Source organism: Amblyomma mixtum, chromosome 3 (genome assembly GCF_055824585.1).
Source record: "Amblyomma mixtum isolate Tamu chromosome 3, ASM5582458v1, whole genome shotgun sequence".
Classification (NCBI taxonomy): Eukaryota; Metazoa; Arthropoda; class Arachnida; order Ixodida; family Ixodidae; genus Amblyomma; species Amblyomma mixtum.
Genome location: NC_143014.1, coordinates 361096372 through 361110596, shown reverse-complemented (window position 1 = coordinate 361110596; position 14225 = coordinate 361096372). Strand labels below are relative to the sequence as shown.

At 50.4% G+C, this 14225-nt stretch overlaps 2 protein-coding genes across 2 annotated transcripts; both read left to right on the top strand.

Annotated features, from left to right (window-relative positions):
• The first annotated feature begins 5401 nt into the window (after nucleotides 1–5401).
• Nucleotides 5402–8299, top strand: LOC149356539 (uncharacterized). The gene is made up of 2 exons (XM_089576369.1): nucleotides 5402–6396; nucleotides 8296–8299. The coding sequence occupies exons 1-2, from the start codon at nucleotides 5402–5404 to the stop codon at nucleotides 8297–8299; spliced, it is 999 nt and encodes a 332-aa protein (XP_089432495.1).
• Nucleotides 8300–10671: 2372 nt separating this feature from the next.
• LOC149356538 (uncharacterized) lies at nucleotides 10672–12061 on the top strand. Its single transcript, XM_089577791.1, has one exon. It carries the CDS (start codon nucleotides 10812–10814, stop codon nucleotides 11985–11987), a length of 1176 nt encoding a protein of 391 aa, XP_089433917.1. The 5' UTR covers nucleotides 10672–10811; the 3' UTR covers nucleotides 11988–12061.
• Nucleotides 12062–14225: the final 2164 nt, after the last annotated feature.

Genomic DNA, 14225 nt, shown 5'->3' with positions numbered 1-14225 from the left:
TAAGAAACAACTCCTCAAAATTAGTGCCTCCATCCTCTCGGGTAACCCAGAGACTGCCGAGGAAGCTGCCATAGCACTGGCTTGTGTGGGCACAAAAGCGATGTACATCATCAGTGACTCCAAAGTTGCCATACTAAATTTCAGCAGGGGCCAGGTCTCCCCTCTAACGAATACAATTCTAAGCCGTCATGTAATAGACCGGAAAATTACACTAGTCTGGACACCAGCACATGCATCCCTGCCTGGTAATGAGACGGCCCACGAGTTCGCCCGAGGCTTTTCCTTCCGGGCGGACCCGAGCGAGGTGGTCTTTACAGACAGGGATCGCATGGTGACCTACACAGAAATTACGCAGCACTATCGTTTACAACGAGCTAGACTTCCTCCAGCGGATAGCTCCTTGTCCAGATCCCAAGCCATCAACTGGCGCCGGTTACAAAATTGCACCTTTCCAAACCCGGCCCTCTGGAGTCTTATGTACCCAGGGCAATTTTCAGACAAATGCGAAAACTGCGAACTTAGGGCCACCTTGGACCACATACTATGGGAATGTCCTCATGCCTCCCGGGAGGCACGAGGTATAAACACGAATGACCAATGGGAGACCTTACTACTGAGCTCCGACCCGGCGATTCATCTACAACTTTTTACGGAAGACCACAGCTTTTGTTTTCGCAGTATTTATTATTAAGAGATATATGCGCAGACGAGACGCTGAGTTCATGCAGTGCTTCATTATCTTTGCTAAAAGTGCCAAGTGGCGAAGTTGGCAACAGAAATATGCTAGTTTTACCATTTCACACTGAACATACTAGCCTGTATAGTACTCGACGAGTTAACATCGAGGGGGCACTTTGGTGATCTAAAGTGCGATGAGGCGAAAGCCTTCCCCGCAACGCTCTCCAGAGTCCTTACGCTAGACAATGAATAGGTTCATTGTCTAGCTTAAGGACTCCGGAGAGCGTTGCGGGGCAAGGAGAACTGCATATACGTTGGCAGGAAGTCTGCGTTGCATAGTGGCTAGCACGCTTCGATGGGTGGTGTCATCTGTTGTAAACGCCCCAAATGACAAATGTTTTATGTAATGGACGGACGGATGGACAGAGTCATGGCCGCGAGTATGAACCATTACAGGCTTTCGCCTTAATAATACGTGTAGGCCCAACCGAGGCAACTAGCTTCGCCGCCTGAATATAACCTCGACGAGGATACGGGGATTGAGGGTGTGCATAGGCGCCGGAGTTTCGCTGCATTTACGGAGGCGGCGAGACAGGTGCTGGCGGCTGCGCCCACACGCGTCAGTGGTAACCTTTCGAAGTACTGTACAAAACAACAAATAAGCGTACCGCACGCGAGCGGATAAAGGGCGACGTGACTCAGCACACGAGTTTCGAAAAGCGTGCGAAAGAACGAGCTCGCTTCCCGGGTCTACCCCATGGGTTGCCGGCGGCAACGCTGGATTGCGTGGGTGTCCACGTGAAACGCCACCGCCGTGGCACGGGACGCGGAATGATTGAAGAGGCCGCCGCCTCGGCCGACCCGCTACAACAGCCGTGTAAACGTCTCCGTCAGCCGCCGGTTCTCAAAAGCAGCCGCATCAGGTTTCACGGAGCCGGCCGAATGCATGGCTCCTCGTCGTCAAGCACGTCCGAGGATACGGAAAGAAGATGGCAGGCTGATAGAGACGCAAGAAACGGGGAGGGGGGGGGGGGGGGGGCTTCCACACGCCCGTTTCTTCTCTTCCTCCAACTATCCCTCCCTTTCACTGTCTTTCAAGCAGAGAGAAGTGTCCCTTCGCGGTTCCATTGGCCGACTCGCTGTTGTCAACGCAAGTCCACCAATCGGCATCTGCCTGGCGGCTTTCGTCAGACGGATCCTTGAGAGGGGGAGCGCCAGACTGTGTGCAGAACGCTGTTCGTTCACTGCCACTGTGTACGCCTGATGACGTCAAACGACGATGTGTCGGCGTGCACGTGGGTTTGTACATCTCAGCCGTGCCAGCAAGCCGAGCGGATTGCGACATTCTGATGTCATCCTCACAACCACATGCCCCCATATTTTGTTATTGTTTAGGTTTCATTGGCTTCTTAATTTTTATTGCTTGTAGAAACGCTGCCGTATGGCGCAAGGTGGTCAGAGAAGCTGTAAAAATAAATTTCTTAGCTTAGCATAGACGGGCTAAAGGCGCCACACAAGCGCTATCTAGCGACTGAAGTTTTTCTAAGCAGAAGCTGCTACAGAAAAAAAAGACAGCGTACCTGAAAGCACATGACGCAGATTATTTAAACAAGGTCGAGAAGTGCTCTCAGGTAAAGACGGTACCACTGCGAATGGTCTATTTTTCATTATTTGGAAAATTAAAATTGAAAGGAATATTGTTTGATGCCTGACAGTACTGCCCTCTGCTATTTGTCGCAGATGCAACAAAAGTATTAAGGATGGGCAAGATAATGGCAAGAAGTCACCAGTATTCAGTACACAATATGCAATGCACAGTGCAACATATAAATAGCGCGAATAAAGAAGCGTTGACAAAAATTCCTGAACTGCGCAATGAATCCCAAGAGCCAGTGAAAGAACATACGAAACAAACAATGAAATGCCTATTCTACGTAGCAATCGCGCAACCGAGATCATGGTAAGAGCGTATGCAGTGAAAATCCAATGGTAATATGTGAGCGGGATAACATCAGGAGCTGGGGTGGGAACGGAAGCAAATCGAACGTCGTTCTACGGTAGTATATAAATCAACCGATTTAAAAATGGAACGAGGAGGAAAGACTTCAGAACAAAATGCACCAAACGTTTTCGGCAGGAGGAAGAAATGGGCTGGGCTGTAGGGCATGTAACGCGAAGGCAAAATAACCGCTGGTCCTTAAGGGTAACGAAATGGATCCGAAGAGAAGGGAAGCGTAGCAGGGTGCGGCAGAAAGTTAGGTGGGCGGATGAGATTAAGAAGTTTGGGGGGATCCGATTGCTGCAGCTGGCAAAAGACAGGGTTAATTGGAGAGACATGGGAGAGGCCTTTGCCCTGCAGTGAGCGCAGTCAGGGTGATGATGATGATGATGAACGGGGCCTGAAACGAGAGCAACGTGGCAGGGCTGATTGTTGAATGCGGTGGAGCTGCGGAAAGGCGTTTGAAACTAAGGTGATTATGCAATCGGTGTGATGTGGGACTCGGTTGTTTAAGAGGTAGGGTGAGAAAATGGTGGCTGTAAGCAATTTCATGGAAGAGGCAATTAGGCGCTAAGGTAATGTCAGTTATGCTGGAATGTCGGCAGCAGTTCGGAGAAATACAACTAACTGCACGATTTTGTATGCACTCAAGGGAATGATTTCAGTATTCTTGATGAGACGACCAGATGCAAGATGCGTGTTCAAGTTGAGGGCGAACAAATGGTTTGATAAGCGAGTTGGTGAGTGGAAGTGGGTGCGCCTCTCAGGATGTGTTTTGGATGTTCTAATGTACGGTTAGCTTTCACAGTCACTTTTTTTATTTGGGTTGGCTACGAGAGATTAGGTAAGAAATGAACACCGATGTACTTACGCGATAACGTGAGGGTGCGTTGATTGTTAACAAGCGAATGAGTAAATCGGTAATCGCATGGTTTGCGATTAAATGTAATTAATCGGCAGTTATCAGTGTTAAAGTACATTTGCCATGATGAACACCTGTTACTAATGCTTTCGAGATCTTACTAAAGAGCGATATAGTTGTTAACAGAGCGGATATTGCGATAAACAATGCAGTCGTATACGACAATCTGATGGTCTCGGTCATGTTTAATGATAGATCATTGATGTAATTAGAAACAACAATGGGCGTATTGCACTGCCTTGTGGTACGTGAGATGTTGCGGCATTTAAAGAGGATTAACAATTATCAACAGAAGTGAACTGTTTACGAAATGATAATGTCGTGTCCGGTCGCTGTGTTGAATGCAGCGAAAGACGCACACGGTACTTTAAGACTTCGTTTATTTAAAGCCGATGAGGGTGCGACCAGCGTCGACCGAGGCAGGAGCCGAACTGGCCGCCCGAAGAAAGGAGGGAGTGGAGAAGCGTCCACGGCAGGGAGTGGCTTCCCAGAACAGGAGGAGGGTGCGGGGGCGCACCGTGGGGGGGCATCCGGCGACAGCGTGCGACGAGGGGCAAGCGGTCGTTAGGAGGAGGATGCGAGTGGTCGTTAGGAGGAGGATTGAGTGGTCGTTAGGAGGAGGATGCGAACTGTCGTTAGGAGGAGGACGCGGGGGCGCACACACACAAAAGCAATAAGGGGACACAACAGATAAAAAGTTTCTTGTCCAAGGAATTGTTAACGAGCCAAACGCAAAGATCATAATTTTGCTGTTAGACTACAGTCTGCAACACAATCAAAGGATCTATCAGGTTTGAGGAACATGCAGTCAGTTTGAAGATTTCTATCCATTCCGTGAAGCAGCTAGTTAGTAAACTCCAGTAGTAGTGCATCACATGATAGCCCCATCGTGAACCTCTGTTGTTTAAAAAAACACATTTTCTTTCTAAATGCAGTACCGTGTCAGATGCAACATGTTTTTGAGAAATTTGCGTGTTATACATGTCAGCGATATTGGGTGATAGTTAACAACGTTCCTGAAGAAGCGTAGCTGGTTAGGCGAGTTGGGGCATGGTTGCAGAAAAAAAGAACAGCAGAGAGCATTCACAAGAAGGAGCATTCACAAGAAGGAGCATTCACAAGAACGAAGCGGGAACGTTATGTTGTTGTCCGGATTGAAAAATTGGAATAAGTAGTCCAACTTTCAACTCGTATGGTATCTCACCTGTGGATATGTGGAAATTTTCAAAATTTTTGAGATAATGCCATTGACACCAAATGAATTTGCTATTCTTACGTTATCAATTAACGCTGCAATGCCATCGATAGTAATATCTATGAGGCTCCTGAAGACAAACTCATAATCTGGAGCCAATGAAATACTGGAATAGCCTTCCTTCGCGAACATATTTGTGAAAGAGCTATTGAAAGTATGAGGGCGTTCGTCGTGCGCGATGGTATCGCCAGCCTCATCAGTCAACGAAAAGCGCACAGAGGATTAACAAAGTAAAATCGCTTTCCATTTTTTTTATTTTGTTTGAGGAGTAATTAAACATCATGTGACATGACCATATACAATGCATTTCAGAGGGCTGTACAATACTCCTTATTAGCGTATTGGTGCTCTGCCCGTGATGATGGTATTGCTACGGACGCTGGGAGGACGACGAAGTGGTTTGTAACGAAGACGACGCTGAGGTGCGCGATTGCCCTTGGGGTTGCGGCTAAGTACCAGACGGTGCTGCGTTATTTCTCGAATTTCTGCTTGATTTCTTGTGTTTTTTCCTATTTTCCAGGGTGACTGAACGAGGGAGCGTGGGCTGATGTCCACAAACTCTCCAGGCCAGGGGAACTGCCCCTGGTCAGCTTGTCTCTCCCCAGATGAGCTGCCTCTTGATTGTTTCTTCCGTGGCGGAGTAAGCAGCATTCCGGTTGCTTTCGTCCCCGCGGATGGGGGCTCCATCAAGCTGAATAACCCCGAGGCTGTACAGGCAGCTCTTAAATCGACCACCCCTCATTACATGAGGATCACTGACGTCCGGCAGTTCGGCCGTGGCGGGATAGTTTGCAGATCGCCAGACCAGGCATGCGTGGCTGACCTCCTCAAGTGTTCTTCGTTTGCCAATCACCCGGTGAGCGCGTTCATACCTCCTCATCTGGCGTGTTCGAAAGGGTTAGTCCGTGGTGTAGACCCACGGCTAAGCGCGTCTGAGACACTAGATAAGCTCACTTCGGCTGGCGTGATCGCCATTCACCGATGTAGTCGTGTGGTGGACGGAACGAAGATACCGACGGAGACAGTTATTGCTACATTTGCGGGGCTGACCTGTCCTTCTGAAGTTAAGGTGTGGCCTTTGGTTTTCCGTGTGGACCAATTTTCGTCTCGGCCCCTTCAGTGCCGTAATTGTTGGAGGTTTGGCCATAGTGCCAAGGCCTGCAAATCGAGTTTTCGTTGCTGTGGGTGTGGGGAAAGCCACGACCCCGCTGGGTGTTCTTCTCAACACGAGAAATGCTGTTTGTGTTGTGGTGGTCACTCAGCAAGCCATTCCGACTGCCCAGCGCGGGCTGACGAAGTCCAAGTGCTAGAGTTGATTGACAAGCGCAGGTTCTCAAGACGTGAGGCAGTGGCAGTCATCAAAGATAGGACATCTGGCTATGCAAGTGTGGCAGCGCGGCATGCAACCGTTGTGGATTCTTCCTTGTGGCAGGCGACTGCTGCGGCGGTGGAGAAAGCAATGGCGAGTGCCATGGATCGAATAGTCGAAAATCTGTCCGCGTGTATTTCGCAGGTTATGGCATCCCAGATGTCCGCTTTGTTGCAAGCTTCCACTGCTCCTCTTTTTGGATCAATCCCTTCTCCGTTGGTTGCACCTCCCCAACCTTCTATGCCCGTGGCTTCCAATCCACCGAGTCAGACTCAATCACAGCCTTCGTCTCTTCCTCCCGCCAGTTATCCGCATCACAGTGCGACAGAAATCTCATCTGAAGAGTGTGTTGACATGGAGACTGAGATGCGTGCTCAAAAGCGTAGTGCGTCTCCGTTAGGTGTTGCTGGTCCGTCTTGCTCTCAGTCTAAGACAAAAAAGAATCACCCTAGATCTACACCCAAAGGTAGTATTTTGGATCAGGAGGTCTCCGCTGCGGCACTTTCGGCGACATAGGGTCGTTGAAGGTGTTGCAGTGGAACTGCCGGTCAATTCTTTCCGCTTCAACAGATTTAGTTTGTTTAATCAGTAAATTAAGCCCAGATTTAATTGCTCTTCAGGAAACGTGGCTCACTAAAGACTTTAAGTAGAATTTACAAAATTATCGTTCTTTCAGGCTAGATGGGCCCTCAAGAGGTGGTGGCTTGCTATTGTTCGTATCCACAAAATTTTGCCACAGGGCAACTGTGTCATTTCAATATATGGACAGGCAGTGCGAAATTCAGGCACTTGATCTGGCTATTCCTGGATATCAGCCACTTACTCTGGAAATGTATATTTTCCAACAGGTGTACATGACATTCGGCCTCTTGACTCGTTTTTATCTAGTTGCAGGAAACAAGTTTTAATTGTTGGAGACTTCAACTCGCATCATGTTTCGTGGGGGTTTCGAACAGATCGCTGCGGTACGCTCTTATGGGACTGGGCTTGTGTAAATAACCTCACCTGTTTAAATTCGGGCCTCCCCACATTTGTCCGTGGTCAGTCTCGCTCAGCGTTAGACCTGTCATTTTCTTCGCCCGGAATAACTGTGTCCTCTTCGGCGCCCGTTGACTGTGCCTCTAATAGTGATCACCTTCCGATCAGTTTTCAAGTTATGTGCCAGTTGACCTCTCCTAACAGCACACGGCGCACATTCATAAATTACGACAGTTTTAAAAATGTCCTCAAATCAGACCTTCAGGAATTATCTCATTCCAGCAGTGGAGATAAGGTCATCCGCCTTTGTTCAATTTTGGATGGAGCTCGTAAAAAGTCGGAGTTCTTGGTCCAGGCGCATAAGGGAACATCGCCATGCCTTTGGTGGAACGCCGAGTGCACTCGAGATTATAGGCGCCGAAAGGCAGCTTGGAAGAAACTTCTCCATAATCAGTGTCCCAAAAACTGGATCGATTACAAGTTCATTGCAGCTACGTTTAAGCGCACCGTATCTCGTGCAAAGGAGTTGTACGATACTGAACGCTACGAATTCCTTTCGAAATCAGGTAATAGGCGTGCTTTATTTAATTACTTAAAATCAAGGAAACTAATCTCGACCACCATGAATGCTGTCTCCCTAGTTCAGTCTCCGACTGAACTTGCTCAGTCTCTAGAAATAGGCAGAGGCCTTGAGCGTCGGTTTACGGCTCTTCTTCCTTCTCCTCCGAGATTTCTGGCCACTTTGGACGATTTCGAGGAGGTCACCCTCGCTGAGCTCTCGAGCACTGTCTCCCGCCTTCCACCCGCGGACCCTGGCCCTGATGGTGTGACTTCTTCTATGATTAAAATTTTGTTCGAGGAATCTCCCACCGACTTACTGGCACTTATAAATTACTCTCTTAAGGGGTCATGGATTCCAAATGAGTGGCGTCTAGCAAAGATTACCCCGTTGCTTAAAAAGCAGGGAGATGCATGTGTTAGACAATATAAGGCCAATTTCTTTAACTTCGTATCTCGTAAAGTTAATTGAGAGGGTGTTGCAGGGTAGAATAATGTCCGTTATTTCAGAGACTGGGTTTTTGAACCCTTGGCAGATAGGTTTCAGGCCAGGATGCTCTATATGGTGTGCCCATACTGATCTGGAGAGCCGCATACAGTTAGCTCGTCGCCGAAACCAATACGCAGCGCTTGTTACTTTAGATGTTTCTAAGGCTTATGACAGCGTTGAGCACAGGACGCTTTTGCAAAGACTACAGGCAGTAGGACATCCGAGATACTTTGTGGCTTGGGTTCTTGAATTTCTTGCTCTCAGGGAATTTTACTGCTTCCAGAACGGTGTTTCATCAAGCAGGTTTCGACAAGCGAGAGGAGTGCCCCAAGGGGCGGTCCTCTCCCCTGTACTTTTCAACATCTTACTCAGCAGTATTCCGTGCAATACCAAGGTGTCCACCTATGTGTATGCTGATGACATCGCCTTTTTTGCTTCAGAGAACGACATTTCCTCTTTGTACCAGTCCTTACAGTCTTACTTGAATGTACTGGACCAATGGGTAGGGGTCATTAATCTGTCCCTTAATGTCAATAAATGTGCTTTATTGGTTTTCCCGCTCTCTCATCCACTTAATATCTCTATTGTTTATCAGGACCATGTAATTCCTCAAGTGCAGAGTATCAAATAACTCGGAGTAATTTATGATCCTTCTCTTTCCTGGCGGGCCCATATCGAGCAGATCACTGCGAAAGGAGTCCGAGCAGTCGGTATGCTGCGCAGGCTGAGCAATGTTCGTTCTGGCATGAGAAGGCACTCGCTTCTTATGATTTATAGAATGCACATCCGTCCAGTCTTATAGTTCGGCTGTGCTTTATTCTCTGGTGCGCCAGCGTATAAACTTCGCCCCTTGATTCTCTTGGAGCGGGAGGCGTTGCGCCTCTGTTTGGGCCTTCCAAAATTTGTGGCGAATTCCGTTTTGTACCTGGAAGCGCGTATTCCATCATTGCCTTCAAGATTTCGGCTCTTAATGGTGAAAACGTTTGTAAAAATGTGTGATTCGTCTCTTCATGCCGCCAATTTGATCTTCCTTCGTCAGCCTCGGCCATTTTTCAACGAAACTGGTCTCGTTTCCGCACCCCTCAGATTTGCTTTGTGCAATCCCTCCTTGACCCCTTAAACGCCCACATTTCGGACATCCTTCCGCTATGCGCCAATTCTTCATCTATTAACATTGTCTTCGATGACATCTTTCCTAAACATGCAAAGTTAATGTCTTTTCATTTACTGAGCGGTTTGTTACAGGATTACTTGCTGCGTTTCAAATCTCATATGCTCATAGCGAAAGATGCCTCACAGTGTGAAGAAAAGGCCGGTGTTGGCATTTTCTCCATCTCTCTTGACTGGTCATTCTCACTCCGCCTTCCCGATTACACCCCTATTTATTTGGCCGAATTTTTAGCAGTAGTCTTGGCTTTGCGCAAATTAAACAGCTCTTTGTCTTCTGTCATAATTATGACGGATTCATTATCGTTGTGTTCCTCTCTAATCGCGCCTACAACATCTCAGGCTCTACACTTATTCAAATGCTTGATTCCTCCCCACGTGTGTTCGTTACGGTTGGTCTGGGTGCCTGGGCACAGGGGAATCCATATGAATGAGGTTGCTGATACCCTGGCGAAGGCATCTCTTCAAGGCCCAGTCGTATCGGTGCTTCCACCCAGCGCATATATTACTGCGGCCAGATTTCGCAGGTATCTGCTCTTGAAAGAATTCGCAGAATCAGCTCTGACCTCCTCTCCCGAATTCCGGCATCTCCTTTACCCATGGAGCTGTAAAGGATGGCGATCACGCAAGCTTGAGGTTTTCTTCACGCGTCTACGTTGTCGCGTGCCTCACTTAAACTTCTACCTTTACATATCTGGTCTGGCGGTCTCCCCATTGTGCCCGTTCGGCAGAGAACATGGAACGATAGATCATTTTTTGCTGACCTGCCGCCGTTTCTCCTGTTTACGGAGCCGCCTGCTGGAGCATCCGTTACGACAGCTAGGTCTAAGTCTGTCAGCTGGGCTTGCTCTGTCTCTTGGGGCTTGCTCCCTTGGGCACAGTAACTGGAATGTGCTCTCCGCCATGCAAAACTTCCTTACAGACACTAAACGGCTGCCGTCTTAAGCTCTGTTCTTTCTCATGATCAATATTTCTCTGCGCCGCAAGCTTTCCGAAACATGGAACTTTTAGCCCCGCTCTCAATTTCAGTCACCGATCTCACAGTAATTGTTTAGCTTATTTCAATTACACATCTGAATTTCTTTCATTTATTTCCTAAATTCAATTATTATTATTATTTTTAATCCATCATTATTTTCTTGTTTAACATTCTGAGCACCTATCAGTCGCCGCCTGTGTCTTGGCCAATCCCCCGCAGTGGGTACGTGCCATTATTTAGAGGACAACAACAACAACAGCTGAGATACTACTCCAAGCCGTCGGTTCCTTGCGTACCAAGTTACCTCTGCCCCTTTCTACTGCTGCTTCTAGCCGCCACGTATCATTTGGTGGAGGTTGCTAAATTCGATCCCCGACCTCAAGCTGGCTCTCCGCCGTGGCCGCCGTCTCGCCAACATGTCTACCGAGTCCGAGCCATCTCCCTCTCCGTCAACACCGCCAGCGGTCGTCGTCGCCCACCACCGCGAACCGGGCACGTTCTGTGGTACAGACGACGTTGATGTGGACGACTGGCTGGCCCTTTACGAACGCGTCAGCACGCACAACAGGTGGGACCCAACGCTGATGCTCGCTAATGTGATATTTTACCTGACCGGCACCGCGAGAGTGTGGTTCGAAACCCACGAAGATGACTTGACCTCATGGGACATCTGTAAGCAGAAGCTCCGCGACCTCTTCGGAAAAGCCATCGGCCGCCAACTCGCCGCCAAGAAGGCACTCGCGTCACGCGTCCAAACTTCCTCCGAGACATACATAGCCTACATACAAGACGTCCTCGCCTTGTGCCGTAAGGTTGATAAAGACATGTCCGAGGTAGATCGAGTTGGCCACATACTGAAAGGCATTGCCGACGATGCCTTTAATCTGCTTCTACGCAAAGACTGTTCCACGGTCGCTTCTGTTCTTGAGGTGTGCCGGCGTTTCGAGCAAGCCGAACACCGGCGCATTTCTCACCGTTTTGACCGGCTGCCGAACACTGCTGCTAGCTCCTCCTGTGATGATCTGCCAACATTGCGGCAGCCTTCCGACCCGGCTATCTTAACCCGTATCGTGCGCCGCGAACTGGAGGCAATGACGCCCGCTGTTTCTTCCTTGCCACTGTCGGACAACACCTTGGCCCTCATCCAAGCCGTCGTTCGCCAGGAGGTTGCGAACATGGCCGTCCCTTCTCCTCGCGCCGTGGACAACGCTCATGCCAGCCCGGACCCTCCAGTGATCGCAGCTGCCACTTACAGTCGCAGCTACTCGCCTCGGTACCGATATCGCCATCCTGCCGAATGGCGTACCTCTGATGGCAGGCCGATCTCTTTTACCTGCTCTCGCGTCGGACACATCTCCCGTCACTGCCGCAGCCGTTGGTCCCCGCCACCTCGCCCCTACTCCTTCGTCGACCGCCGCAACGACTACGGCCCGCGCCACTTCACACCACGTCCCGATCCGCTCCGTGACGAGCCCGCTCCGCACGCTCGTGGGTCCAGCCGCTCACCTTCCCCATTAGGCCGCCGCTCCCGTTCTCCTACCACACGCCGCAGCCCTTCTCCTTCGACCTCCCGCCACTTCTCGGAAAACTAGCCGATGCAGCCCCCGGAGGTGACGCTGCATCATTGACCCGGCCTGAAAATCCTCTCTTGACCCCCGCTGCCCAACGTAATCTCTTGAATGTTCTCGTGAGTGGTGTCCCGGTCCTTGCCCTCATTGATACTGGCGCCGAAGTGTCTGTTCTGAGCTCTTCTTTGCGCCGCCGTCTGAAGAAAGTTTTAACGCCTGCCGCCATGTCCACGGTTCGCGTCACCGATGGCAGCTCCGCTGCCTTGATTGGAATGTGCACTGCGAGAGTCAGCATTGCCGGACGTCATATCCCCGTTCTGTTCACCGTCCTGACCAGGTGCCCTCAGGATATAATCCTTGACCTTGACTTTTTAACCGCCCATTCAGCTATTATTGACTGTTCCTCAGGCCTTCTCCGATTGGATCTGCCCCTGTGCAATGACGACTCCACCAGCTCACCTCGCCTTCAATCCACCGAGTTTGCTCGTCTCCCGCCACAAGCTGCTGTCTACATCCCTATGTCGCCTTCTCCTCCCGTCCCTGATAGAGACTACGTCGCCTGCCCTATCACCGCTGTGATTCTGAATCGTAACGTCCTCTTTCCCCACACCATTGTCCACATCACCAACAACTGCACCTGCCTCCCTGTCCTCAACTTCAGCCTGTCCCCTCAGGTACTTCCGACCGGCATTTCACTTGCTGATCTGTCCCCATTGACCGATTGCACAGTTTCTGCCCTGGCTCCTGACCCAACGACTGCCGTCTCCAATGTCCCTACATCGCAGCCCTCCTGTGAGGATTCTATTTCCAGGATGATCGCGGCCGATCTGCCCTCTGCTAATTCTACAGCTCTTCACACCCTCTTGTCCTCCTACAGTGATATTTTTGACTTTGGGGACCGTCCCTTGGGTCAAACCTCTGTTGTCGCCCACTACATTGACACCGGCGAGGCCCGCCCTATTCACAGACGGCCCTATAGGGTCTCCCTCGCAGAGCGCCGTGTTATTCAGGCAGAGGTGGACAAGATGCTGGCCCGCAACATCATCGAGCCTTCAGTAGTCCTTGGGCGTCCCCTGTCGTGCTTGTTGAAAAGAAAGATCAAACCTGGCGATTCTGCGTCGATTACCGCCATCTGAATGCCGTCACAAAGAAAGACGTCTACCCTTTGCCCCGAATTGACGACGCTCTCGACTGCTTGCACGGCGCCAGCTACTATTCCTCCATCGATCTTCGCTCAGGGTACTGGCAGATCGCTGTCGATGAACGGGATCGGGAAAAAAACCGCCTTTGTCACCCCGGACGGCCTGTGCAATGCCCCTGCGACCTTCGAGCGCATGATGGACTCCCTCCTGCGCGGCTTTAAGTGGACGACATGCCTCTGCTACTTAAATGACGTGATTGTTTTTTCGTCCACATTCCAAAGCCACCTGCATCGCCTTTCAGCCATCCTTGCCGTCTTCCGCCGCGCTGGTCTTCAGCTGAACTCGAAGAAATGTACCTTCGGCCGCCGTCAGCTCAAGGTCCTTGGCCTCTGGGTCGATTCTGCTGGGATCCAACCCGACTCCGACAAAGTCCGCGCCGTGCGTTCATTTCCTACTCCGCGCTCCTCCGGTGATGTGCGCAGCCTTCTCGGCCTATGTTCCTATTTCCGCCGGTTCATCCAGAACTTTGCGGAAATAGCCCGACCTCTTACCACGCTCCTCAAGAAGGACATCCCGTTCTCTTGGGGACCCCCCCCCCCCCCCCCCAAGCTGACGCCTTCAGAGCCCTTATCAGTGCCATCACTGCTCCACCTGTGTTGGCGCACTTTGATCCTTCAGCCCCTACGGAACTTCGGACCGATGCGAGCGGCCATGGCATTGGTGCCCTACTTGCTCAGCGGCAACGCAACAAGCTTCGCGTTATTACGTACGCCAGCTGTCTCCTTTCTGTGTCAGAACGCAACTATTCTATCAACGAGCGGGAATGCCTCGCCCTGGTTTGGGCTATCGCAAAATTCCGCCCTTACTTGTTTGGGCACCCTTTCTCTGTTATCACGGATCACCACGCCTTATGCTGGCTTTCTTCGCTCAAAGACCCTATTGGCCGGCTGGGGCGCTGGGCTCTTCGCCTTCAAGAGTACACATTTTGTGTCGTCCACAAGTCCGGCCTCTTGCACCAGGACGCGGATTGCTTGTCCCGTTACCCTGTCGATGCGTCTTCCTCCAACGAATGCGAGGCTGACGCCTGCGTCTTATCCATCTCGGCCTTCCGCAACATTGC